Here is a 13,419-nt window from a genome sequence, read left to right on the forward strand (position 1 = left end):
GATAACACATCCAGATTCTCTTTAAATAGGATGACCATATAAACAGGTAGAACCCTTCGGTCCTCGGATCCGAAATGACCCATATATGATTAGATGGTCATTTTTTATGGATTGCAAAATCTTTGGTTATTTTGTATAATCCTCTAACAACAAGCGATCATTTTGGGAATATACTTTTTATATTATCCCTAATAATAATCATATATTTTTACTAGACTATAATTATTTTTTGGGAAGAATAATGGGAGTAACATTTAACTTTAAGGGCCCAGGACATGTGCTGAAGTCAGTGAACCTTTCACTCAGCTTTGCAAATTCATAATTCTACGGTAAATCTTATCAACTCATCTTATGGTAATAGCAATGTGGGCTGCAACTTAAACCCTGCTACATGGATCTAGTTAACATCAAGGATCCATGAAAGTTGTACAAAATGAATCATCGTCATCATCACTCATCAGTTATTTCTTCAAGATACACTTACAGTTACAGTATTCACGAATCACAACACACTAACACAGGTTTTGTTGACAAAATGTAAATAATTCAAATAGATTTCCATAGATGTCTTGACTAACCATAACAACATAACAGATTGCAGATAAGCTGATTCAGGAATTGGCTTACAGACGAATGATAGAATACATTTAAGAAGGGTGAACTTTCTTTGAATTAGAGGAAACCACCTTCATCGCCGATCTCATCGACGACGTTGCGGAATTTAACGCCGCCTCAATATACTTGTTAGAAGCGAAATTCGCCGCTTTCTCCATGGATTTACCCAACCTCCTCGCACTTTCTCCGATCGACAACAATCCCTGTAGCTCCTTGTTCGCTTCGCGTTCCATCTCTTCCTCAAACCTTCTGAACTCCTCCATCGCGCTTTCCATGGCGGAATCGAGGTAATCTTCCGCTTCTTTCATCGAATCCTCAGCCGCTGCCACTTCTGTCTCATGTTCGAGCTCCATCGCCGCCCATGATTTGTATGATTCGAGCTCGAATAGTTTCATCAGATCTTCGATCGTTGATGGATCGAAGTTTTTATCATGGAGAGATTGATCGGAGAGAAAAGTGAACTGAGAAATCAGAGCTTCCATGGCGGATTTGAGTGTTTTGGGCGTGTTTGGTACTCCTGCTTCTTACTACTTGTTGGTGAGTGGAGTGGACTGATAAGAATGAGTGGAGCATCTTAATATGACACATTTCTATTTATTTTTTATTTTGTTTTGAATTATGAATGTATAAACCAAAGAAAAAAAACATTTTTACTTATATTTTGATAAAAATAAATAACAGGAATACACCATTTGTCCTTAAATACGTCTATCAAATTAATAATTTTTAAAACAAAAATTACTTTTAAGATATATTTGTTACCCGATTCTTTTACTAGGACATATTTGACTGTAAATAATTACTACTATAAAAATATTCTGTAATGAATAAAATATTCATTCATTAGCAGGGAATAAGATAGGAATTTATGTACCTGAAATAATAAGAAAAAGATAGTTGGATTTTCAAGAAAATATTCTTTTCAGCAATGATGAAATACAGACCGCAAACGGTTTGATTGACAAAATTGGACACAACGACTATTATTTATACCTTTTTTTAAATTATTAATTTTTTAATAGAGAGGTTAAATGAAAACATCATCTTTTAGTACAAAAATATTTTCTTCTTTTATTTATATTTAATTTTTCAGAATAGTGGATATTATTAAAAATAACTAAAAATATGTTAAAGAAAATTACATAGTATTAGTACAAGCAGAAATTTATTAAAAAAAAAATCAAACATTCCAATTTAAAGTACGCGTGAGCATTTGGACTTGACCGTTTACAGAGAATATTGTGGACCGTGGACCGGACCGGATGAGTTGTGTCCGTGTCTGGGTCCAGGTCCGGGTTTTCCGGTTCTTAGACCCGTTTGGATCGGTAACAATTTAACACAAACATACATATATTGTCATCTAAATCTAACATGTTTACCAACTAACATATATATCAAGTTTACCAACAAAAGTTAACAATCTTATGTTTTTAACACAAACATATAAAAGTAATTACCGTAACACCAAAAATCATAGTTTAAACTTTAAAATTAATCCAACTAACAAACGTCATAATCTAATCTTCCATTGCTTCCTTCCCATATCATTGTCATCTAAATCTAGCATATTTAAAGCTTGTGCAATCTCTACATAAACACAAAATGAAAATGTTGTTAGTATATTTAATAAAAAGTAATAATCGTATAAAAAAGAACGAGTATAAGTTTTTTTACCCAAAGTTATATCATCATCCATCAATATGTCGTCAACGTTGTCAATTATTGGATTTGTAGACTTTCTCACACAATCTTGAGTGCATAACAAAGCTTCAACTATCAATGTCGATAAACTAGTCCGATACTCACTTACAACTCTACCACATGTGCTAAACGCAGACTCGGACGCCACACTTGAGATTTGTATCGCCAATATATCTATTAACAAAAGAATTAAATTGTAACGACATTAATTTATAAAGAAACTATGTAAGACTAAAAAAAAGTAATCACCTTTCGCCGTCCGAGCAACTACCGGGAACCTAATCGCGTTTACTCTCCACGAACCGGGAATTGAAAAATCTTTTTTATAATTCATTATATTCTCTTTCAAATAGGTTCGTAACTCGTTATCCATTGGATCCAAGTTGTTACCTCCCGTATTAAGAAAATCGCCGAAAAAATCGTTATCATTATAATCAATGACCATTTGACTCGCATCTTGTTGAGAAGATCCGTCATTGTCAAATCAATGACTATTCTCAACATCTCGGACCATTTGACGTGCTTTTATGTCTATGCATGCGGAGGTCAATGACGGTTCCATGTACCCGATCATTTTTTTAAATGCATGTAACAAAAAAGGTGATTTGATGGTAGGATCAAGTAAAACCGCAAACCGGGAACCTAATTGCGTTTACTCTCCACGATCCGAGAATTGAAAAATCTTTTTTATAATTCACTATATTCTCTTTCAAATAGGTTCGTAACTCGTTATCCATTGGATCCGAGTTGTTACCTCCCGTATTAAGAAAATCGCCGAAAAAATCGTTATCGTCATAATCAATGACCATTTGACTCGCATCTTGTTGAGAAGATCCGTCATTGTCAAATCAATGACTATTCTCAACATCTCGGACCATTTGACGTGCTTTTATGTCTATGCATGCGGAGGTCAATGACGGTTCCATGTACCCGATCATTTTTTTAAATACATGTAACAAAAAAGGTGATTTGTTGGTAGGATCAAGTAAAACCGCAAAGTACATAAAATCGTTCATCTTGTTGTAGGCACCCCAATACTTTTCGTATTTCGTCTTCATGTCTTTTAACATTTCGAGAAACATTGGTTTGGTTGACTACTTTCTTAGACGTATGTCCACATCTAAGACTTCCCGGATAAAATGATTTACCAAAGGTTTTGATGTATCCAAAACAAGCTATGTTTTTGTCTTCAATTTTTCAAACAAGTTCACCATATCCATTACAATTTCGAAATCATAATTTTCCGGTACTCTATCAAGATCCCTTTCATATGATTTATCTTTTAAAAGATACATAAAATTTAAAATTACAGTCTAAAATAATTGTTGAAAAGCTGAAATATTTCAGCTTTGATATCCTAACTTTGATTGATTGTAACTCATGCAATATAATATCAAAAACAACAAAATTATAGTCTAAAATCATCTACAAACTCTAAAATACACGTTGAAAAAAACCACATGTCAATCCGACTAAAAACGAATGAGATATGTTTGTTTAAACAATTTTACAGAATACAAAATTTTAATTTATTGCTGAAAAGCTGAAATATTTCAGCTTTGATATCCCAACGTTGATTGATTGTAACTCATTGGATATAACACCAAAAACAACAAAATTATAATCTAAAATTATCTACAAACTCTAAATTACATGTTGGAAAATATCGCATGTCAATCCGACTTAAAACGAATGAGATATGCTTGTTTAAACAATTTTACAGAATACAAAAATTTAATTTATTGCTGACGAGCTAAAATATTTCAGCTTTGATATCCCAACTTTGATTGATTGTAACTCATTGAATATAACACCAAAAACAACAAAATTATAGTCCAAAATCATCTACAAACTCTAAATTACACGTTGAACAAAAGCGCATATCAATCCGACTTAAAACGAATGAGATATGCTTGTTTAAAAAAATTATTTTTTTATAAATAAGCCGGTCCAACCGGTTTTTACCCGGAACCGGCCGAACCGGACCGGTAGAAAACCTGGACTGGACCGCCCTCAAATCCTAGAACCGAGAACCGCCACGGGGTCCAAAAAAACGGTTCGGTCCGGTCCACTTGTACAAATGCTCACCCCTAATTTAAAGGATTAGGATTGACACATGAGGACCTTACAACATAAAAACTTACATAGATCAATCTCATTTCTTGACTTTGGTTGATGATTTGTGAAGAACAACTTAAAAACATTTGATTAGTATAAGGAGCAATGTGTTTCAAACCATTAAAGGATTTATAGCAATGACTAAAACCTAATTCAACAAGAAAATCAAGATGATAAGATCAGATAATGTTTTTAAGCTTGGTTCTAGCAGTGAAGCATCCTTTTTTTCACAGGAACAATAAACATTGCATCAACGTGTCGAAGTTCTCCCCAACAGAATGGAGTGGTGGAGCGTAAACACAAACACTTACTTGAAACAGCTCGTGCATACGTATCTCATCAATATATTTCCATTGAAAGTCCTCAAATGTCAAACTTCATTCTATATCTTTATGGTTCCAGCCCAAAGTACTTTCATTTAAAAGCTTTTGGATGCTTATGTTTTGCCAATACCTTGAAAGAAAACATAGAAAAGTTCAAACCTAGAGCTTCACTGTAACACCCGCAACTTTAGGCTGGACAATTAAGACATAATAAGTGATCATTATTATAGTTTGAGCCCTTAAATAGGGAGATCGTTAGTCTTGCACATCGTAGGAAATTTATCGATAAGCGATAAAACGACGTTTTTATAGAAAGTTATTTATGATAAATAATCATATACAAAGTTGTAGTAAGTGTAACAAGGATTCTGTACACATAAAGAACTCTGAAATCCGACTTCGTATGAAGAAGTTATGCGATTTTAGAAGTTTCGCGATTAAACCGACACGACTATGCACGTCGTAAAAAATGAATTTTAGATAGGTTGCTTATTAGTCTAAGAAAACTAAATGAAAGTCGTAGTAATCATAAAACTGGGAGCATGCATATATACAGAACGCCCAAATCCAACTTCATATGAGGAAGTTATTATTTTTCGAAGTTTCAGCACAGAAGTCAAAATTCAAATCGATTGATTGTTGGCCAAAACAATATAAATAAGACTTGAAGATATTATGATTAAGAGTTCATCGATATAAAGACAGTCGAGAACGGAGTCCATCTGAAAAAGTTATGAAATTTACACGATCCGTTGCAGTGTAATCTTTGTAGACTGTTAAATTTAAGATCTGTTAAGACTTAGCCGACAGAGTCTAAATGAAAGTTGCAGTACTCGGATAAACCTACGCGTGAATATAAAGAACGTCGAAAATGGAGCTTGTATGAGCGAGATATGATTTTTTGAAATTTCAGCCCGTACTTGCCCCTTGCCACGCAGCTCCACAGATCACACGCCATGTGTCGCTTTCTGGGCGGAGGAACCACCACTTACCCAAGGCACGGCGTGCTAGGTAGGTTGCATGGTACGCCTCCCCTGAAAATCTTCTATAAATAGTTGCCAAATACCATCTTGTTCCTCACAACTCATCGTTTCCTCTCTAAACTTTCTAAGATCAGAATTTCTGAATTTTCTTTAGATTCTAGAGTATTTTAGCTAGGCTCTAAAGCATCTGAAAGCCCAACAATTAGAAGCTATCGAGTTGGAGTTCTACCACTGCAATTTTCAACTTTTCGTTAGGGGTGACGTGGCTTAATCTGGACCATTACTTTCTCCCCACGCTTTGCCACCAGATGGTGACATGTGGCACCTACTCGACGAGTTGGAGCCCAAAACTCGACGAGTTGGTCCAAAATTCATCCTATAAATAACATGCGAGGGTGCCTTCATTTCTCACACCAAAAACCCATTCTCTCTCTCTCTCTCTAAGCCTCCCAAAACCCTCCCAAATCCCTAGTAACTTCTAAGTGCTAGAGAAAAGCCTCGGAGCGCCTGAAGGCTCCGAGAAAAAGAGCTTTTCGGCTCCGAAGTTCTGCCCCCGCAGAGCCCGGTTCCTAGCCAAACCTCCCGGTAAGTGAGTTATGCTTACCCTACTTCAAGTATAACTTATGTTTAAGTTCAATATCGTTATTATGAACTTATAAACAATAAATATACTATAAAATATAATATACAAAGTGTTATTATAATATATTTTAACTACTCACGGTACGGGGAATCTAGTTTGAAGAACCGCATAAGGTTGTTAGATTTCAGAAGTGCTATAATGCCAAAATGGTCCTGCCCTCCGATGTTTCATGCATGGCCCCTGTTTGTACATAGTGGTTGAAAAGTATTGTTTAACACTTATAAAACAATATCCCCCATAAATAATCGCTATAAATATTATACTAAAAATCTAGTGGTAATGATACTAGGTTTCCTCGAAGGAAAATAGAATTGTTAGAAGTGAAGCGTTGCCCGAGTTTGGAATCATCACTTTAACAAGTGAGTGCATAATTACTTTAATCTTACACATAGATATGAAGTATTTAATATAAATTACATGTTATGCAGGCCCGACCCAATACATGGGCGAGTTGGGCTTAGGCCCAGGGCATCAAAAATAGGGGCATAATATTTCTCCAACAAGTTATACTATATATATATATATATATATATATATATATATATATATATATCGGAACATTTGGCCCAGAAATTAAGTCCAACACCACCAGTCCAAGAAGAAACGTGGATTCTAAACGAGGAGTTGAAGGCGGAAGCGGGAAGTAACTCTTGAGCGCCAAGATAACTCTTGAGAACTTCAATCGTCAAATTTGTAACGGGAAACCCTGAAAATCGTGGAGATCGAGACTCATAAGTCATAATCGCTGAAGTGTGGTCCGATTTCTATTCCTCTTTCTTTGTTTCTTATTCTATATCTCTCTCTATCTTATTCCCAATTTGTGCAAATCGACTAGTGCTGCTGCCTGCTAGTACCATTCAATTTTTTCCTTCATTCCGAGTTGTATCAAGGATTCATAGTTATTGTGCTTGATTTGGGTTCGATTTTTTTCTGCCTGAAGCAAGAGGAAAACGGAAGTATACTTAATCGGTGAGTTTTTTTTTTCTTTTGTCTGTTTCTTATTTCTTTCTAAAACTCCCGACATCAATCATCATATATTCATTGTATCTCAGTATCTGATTAGGTGATTGATTCAATGGTTGATTTGTGATGTGAATACATAATCAGGAGGCTTGAAGGCATATTGAAAGCTGGAAATTGAAAAACGATGATCTGATTTTGTTTTTTTTTTAATTTTGGTGAGTTCTCTACTTGTCTTCAGATTATGTGTTTCATTCTATCTGATTATGTGCAAATTTTGCAGAAAATGTTACCGATTGAAGCATACAAATGTGAAAGTCCTTGGACATCTATTCAAATAATGGAGTATGCAAGAAGAATGGATATGTTCCCTAATGTTTTGCTTGCATATAGGATCTTGTTGACAGTGTCGGCTACGGTTGCTTCCGCGGAAAGAAGTTTTTCAAAATTGAAGCTTATGAAATCGTATCTCCAGAGTACTATAACTCAAGAAAGATTGAATGGATTATCAATTTTAGGTATTGAAAGTGATTTTTTACAAAATATTGATTATTGTAAAATAATAGATGTTTTTGCTTCCAAAAATGCACGAATACATCGTTTTAGGTGATTTTTGTAGGTTTTTGTTTGTATTCTTTGTTTGATTATAAAATGTAACATCCCGAAATTCAAGGCCAAAAATTTCATTTTTAAATAAGTTATTACATAAAACCATCAGTATAAAAACATTCATAATAATATCTCGTGTCAAACCAAAGTGTCAGTAATCAAAACATATTATCATAAAATAATATCAGAGTGTAATCCCAAGGATCTCATGTGCGGAAAACATAGTGTGATGCGTTGCGATCAAGCCGGCTCCTTTCCTTTGAAAACGAGTACCTGAAACCAATATTGTAAACCGTAAGCACAAAGCTTAATGAGTTCCCCCATCATACCACATACCACATAATACCATCGGTATCTTCCAACCGGTAACCGGGGACTATTTCACCCCTACCACTATCACATAATAATGTACCATAACCATATAGATCACACACTAACATCATAAACATACTGATCACATACTAACATCATAATATACTGATCGCATACTAACATCATAACATAATGATCACATACTAACGTATCATAAACAGACAGATAAGCATTGCATGGGTTCTGTATACCCCTTCGGTATCTTCCAACCGGTAACTGTCATCGGTATCTTTCAACAGGTATCTGCCATCGGTATCTTTCAACCGGTATCTGCCATTGGTATCTTTCAACCGGTAACCGGGGACTAATTCACCCCTACCACTATCATACAATAACAGGATGTAACCATACAGTCAGGCATATCTGGGGTACTGACCTACCCTTCGGTCCTAACGACCGAGTCAGGGAAAAACTATTCCCTGCTACTACCATTAACACACATAGCATATCACATAAGCATATCTCACAAACATATCATACCAAGATAATTATCACAAAGACAATTATCTACCAACTACCCCTGTTGGTGGGCCGGCATTGTGGCCTTAGACCCACCCCTACTGGAAGGTAACTCACCTCGCACTGCTGAAGTCCCGAAGACTCAATCCCTCGCTGCTGAAGTCCCGCAGACTCAACCCCAGCTGTTGGATGACAGATTCCCGAACTGTCAATACCAAAATAACACCCAATTAATAATTGGGTTCCACTACATAACCATGAGTATATACTTTGGATAATTACTACATTACCCCAAGCTTGGCTTTATACAAGCCCAATGCCTAATCCATAGGCCCAAAGTCAACTAGGAATCAAAGCCCAACATATGGCCCAATTTTCCAAATTGGGCCCAAACCCCTTACATGGGCCTTACCCTAGGCCCATTAAATCATTCTAGACCATTTGCTAGATCTTGGATGGCCCATTTAACAACCCAATCATTAAGGCCCAATTGAAAGGCCCAATAATACACCCAAGTGAAATTAGGGTTTTCACATAAAATGATGATTAGGGTTAAGTCTTCTCACTTAACCCATTAAGGACTTAATCCATTAAGGACTTAATCCATTAAGTCCAATATTACTGAGATTAATTTCTTGACAACGATTATTATTTAATATCTCCAGTTATTAAATAATTCCCGTGTGTCCCGATTAATTCCCCAAATTAGGGTTTTATTGGCATTGTGGTTCTTCCGTCCCAAATGCTAGCCCATTTATCAATTTATTAGGCTTTTAGGTCCATTAGGGCTTTATTGGGCCTACTCGGCCCACTAGAATGTCATTAAGCCCACTAGGGTTTTATTGGGTCAATTAGAGTCCATTAGACTCATTAGGATTTTCACTAAGCCCATTTGGCTTCATTGGGCCCATTAGGTTAACAAGGCCCATTAGGGTTTCAAGCACCCCAAACGAATCACACTTGACGAGGCAAGACACACCACCACCCGACACGGCGGCCGGTGGCGGCAGCCACCACCCTAAGGTGGTGGTTTTCAATTTCTTTCATTATTCCAATTTTCAATTTACACATTACAATGCTAAGCTCAAAATAAACACACACTAACAAAATGAACACACACAGGCGACACATGGCGGCAGCCACCACCTCACGGTGGTGGTGGTGGTTGTTTTCGGTTTTCCGGCTAACACATAACATACACTATAATCGAATGCACACACACACACACGCGTGTTGCTTGCAAGGCGAGCCCAACACCCACCTGTGCTTCGTTCTTCAATCATCCAGCCACCCTTCCGATGGCGCACGGCGACGATATCAACCTCTTTCCATAACAGCCACCACCTCCTGGTGGTGGCAGCGGTTCTTTTGGTTCCCATCTAAGAAATATACTCCCACATAAACAAGCCCGAAGATCGACGACGGTAACACCCGACTGGTGGTCGTAGCACCGGAGAAATAAAGAAGAAGGTAGAAGAAGAAGAACACGACGATAATGGATGGCGGCAGCAGACGGCGTTTCGCCATGGCAATGACACTGCAACCGCCCAACCGGCTGATAGACGTTGCACCTACGGATTCAACCTCGACTTCGTCGGCGAGAGGAGCATCAGGGGGGTAGACGCTAGTAACGGCTGAGAATACTCCGACAGGTGACAGCAGCGGCTAACAGCGGTAGCGAGGGTGGGTGACGCCGGGAATAAAAGATGGGGAGGTGAGGACGGCGGCTGGAGGGAGGTATAAGGTCGGCTGCATAAAAATGGTCAATAGGGTTAGGGTTTATTCCCTATATACCCAACGCCCTTAAACATTTTTTCCATAATGCCACAATTAGCCCCTCTCTTCTCATATCTTTTCAAACTAAGCCCAAATTTTACCTTTTCTACCCCAGCTTCGAAAATCCCCTTCAAATCTGATACCTGATTTACCAAACAGCCCCTAGGTCTCCAAAATCTCTTCCATGAAGTCCTAATAATTTCCATTTAGTCCTTACCTTCCATAAAACTTACAAATTAAGTCCGGGTTTACACTTTTAACCCCCAATCTCTTAGTGTGTGACAATTAACTCCTCGAGACCAACCTTTGACATATAATTATCTATTTTAGGGCTACTATTTGCTTATTAAATTATTTATTTAATAAATAAATAAATAGAGTGTTACAACTCTCCCCCACTTAAATTAGATTTCGTCCTCGAAATCAGTCCTCACCATTCCTTACACACCCAACCACTTCTAGCAACATGGTCACCATCATGGGCACACCCTAGCCTTCCCAGGGTAACTGTGACCAATCATCGCAAAGCCCTAATATCCTCATATGAACGAATTCCTCGCAACAGGATCACATCTACTTCGTCTGAATCTACTATCTTGAGATGGTCTGATTCCCTGACAGACCACTCATATTGAATCATCATTGACGAGTCCAGTCTGTTTACCCCACAACTGACTACTTAACTTCTGATTACTCGTGGTTCCCACTATAAAACAGGGTCACAGACCCAAATATCCTTGCATATCACTCATACTTGGTCAAGGCTCAACTGATCTCGCTGTGAGTGACTTGTCACTTCCCAATCAACCCTGATATTACGTCTGTATTTGCAACCTAAAACACAATTACTAACATTGCCCAAGTGCTGAAACTGCCCGAACACTAAACTGCCCGAAGCAATATTTTGCCTCTTGGCCGCTTGCCAAAACCTATCGAGACCTCCCTGGTCTCAATTCATTCACCAATCATCTGAAATTCCGGGTTCTGGCCCGGCTGCGGAACCAAATGGCTCCCACTTAGTCGTCTCACACGACTTCCGAACAATATCCTTCTCTAGAACTAGTTGCCACTAGTTATCATGCCACTGCAACTCTACTACTTTCCGATCTAACCGATCGGGTCCATGCGTCGAATCCTGTCATCATCCAATCCAAGACTAAAAGTGATTGCTACCTGACCAATGGTAGCCATGTCGCACGCTGTCTTATACAGTCCATTGCTTTCCTGATCCCATAACTGTAGTGGCGCTCCTACAGTCTTATCACTGGCTCAAACAGATCTAATCCATTCGGGTAACACCGAAATCCAATATGTGGATTTCCATATCCTCATTGCTGCACCCGAACTGGTGGGTACTATTGTTCCTTTCGCGTCCTAACAACGCGTTCAAGCTATCTACCAACCTAGTGAATGCTACGGCTACACCCGCAGACTTACAACACTCTATCACTATCAGGCTGCTAGTGAATGCTACGGTTACACCCGCAGACTTACAACACTCTAATACTATCTGACTGCTAGTGAATGTTACGGCTACACCCGCAGACTTACAGCACTCTAACACTATCTGGCTGCTAGTGAATGCTACGGCTACACCCGCAGACTTACAACACTCTAATACTATCTGACTGCTAGTGAATGCTACGGCTACACCCACAGACTTACAACACTCTAATACTATCTGACTGCTAGTGAATGCTACGGCTACCCCGTAGTCTTACAACATTTTCCATACTAAATGACCACTAGTGAATGCTACGGCTACCCCCGTAGTCTTACAACACTTTCCAAACTGGGTCGAACACGCACTCGACCCTACACACCACTGAACTTGAGTCCTAACCGGAACTCTAACCTGGTTCCTGAAACCTGCTATCACGTGACCCCACTGATCAGTACCGTACCCATGCCCGTGATCAAAGCGTCACAGTAAACCACGAAATCATCTACACCCTCTGGCAGGGTGAGAATCGGTGCCTCGCACAACCGCTAACTGAGAGCCTCGAAGGCTGCCCGCTGCTCAAGCCCCCATCGAAAGGCCACCGATCTCTTTGTCAGTCGGGTCAAAAGAACCGTAATCTCGAAGAAGTCCCGTATAATTCTTCGGTAATAACCCGCTAGACCCAGTAAACTCCGAATCTCAGGTGGAGACCTCGGAATCTCCCACTACATCTCGACCTCTATCTTGGCCGGATCGACTAGAATACCCTTCTGGTTGACAAGGTGCCCAAGAGATTGCACCCCGCACAACCAGAACTCACATTTGGAGAACTTCATAAAAAGTCTCTCCCCCACTTTGATTCAGCTAAGTCTTCACGGCACGCGAGAATTGAAGGATTCCCAGTCCTTCTCGCTTTCGAGTATCCCACTGATTACAACATGTGCTTACCAATGCTAGCGATTAATCACAGGTTAAACCTTAAGATCGCCCATACTCGGAAATCTTGACGAGTACTCTTGAAATATAGTCCAGTCTAACACCTCGATCGATATCCCATGCTGACAACTAGAGGCTCTAATCCTGACCCAATATTCTCTGAATAATACTCCAGCATAGATCCCGACAAAGATCCGGGATGAGAACGGTACCCGCAGAATCCGGCCCGCAAAATACATCCCTCTGTAGGTTCATCAAGGACTTTTCGGCATGCAAGATGGCATATATGATCCTTGATAACCTGGAGAAAACTGACCCGAGGTCCGACTTATCCAAACTCACCCACAATTCCAAAGCGATACGTATTCCCAACATCCATCTAGTAGCAGTAGAAGACGACATACCCACAACATCTGGAGGAATGCTAATCACCTTCTGCTGACATGATCAACCCTGCTACCCTGCAGTAGCCTAAACCCTCGG

General features: G+C 38.8%; 1 protein-coding gene across 1 annotated transcript; it reads right to left on the reverse strand.

The window, feature by feature from the left end:
* Positions 1-424: 424 nt before the first annotated feature.
* On the reverse strand, positions 425-1,186 carry MEE9 (maternal effect embryo arrest 9). Its single transcript, XM_079053928.1, has one exon. It carries the CDS (start codon positions 1,095-1,097, stop codon positions 648-650), a length of 450 nt encoding a protein of 149 aa, XP_078910054.1. The 5' UTR covers positions 1,098-1,186; the 3' UTR covers positions 425-647.
* Between the last annotated feature and the right edge of the window lie 12,233 nt (positions 1,187-13,419).

Source organism: Lactuca virosa, chromosome 5 (assembly GCF_052849685.1).
Source record: "Lactuca virosa cultivar CGN04683 chromosome 5, Lactuca_virosa_CGN04683_v6, whole genome shotgun sequence".
In the NCBI taxonomy this organism is placed as follows: Eukaryota; Viridiplantae; Streptophyta; class Magnoliopsida; order Asterales; family Asteraceae; genus Lactuca; species Lactuca virosa.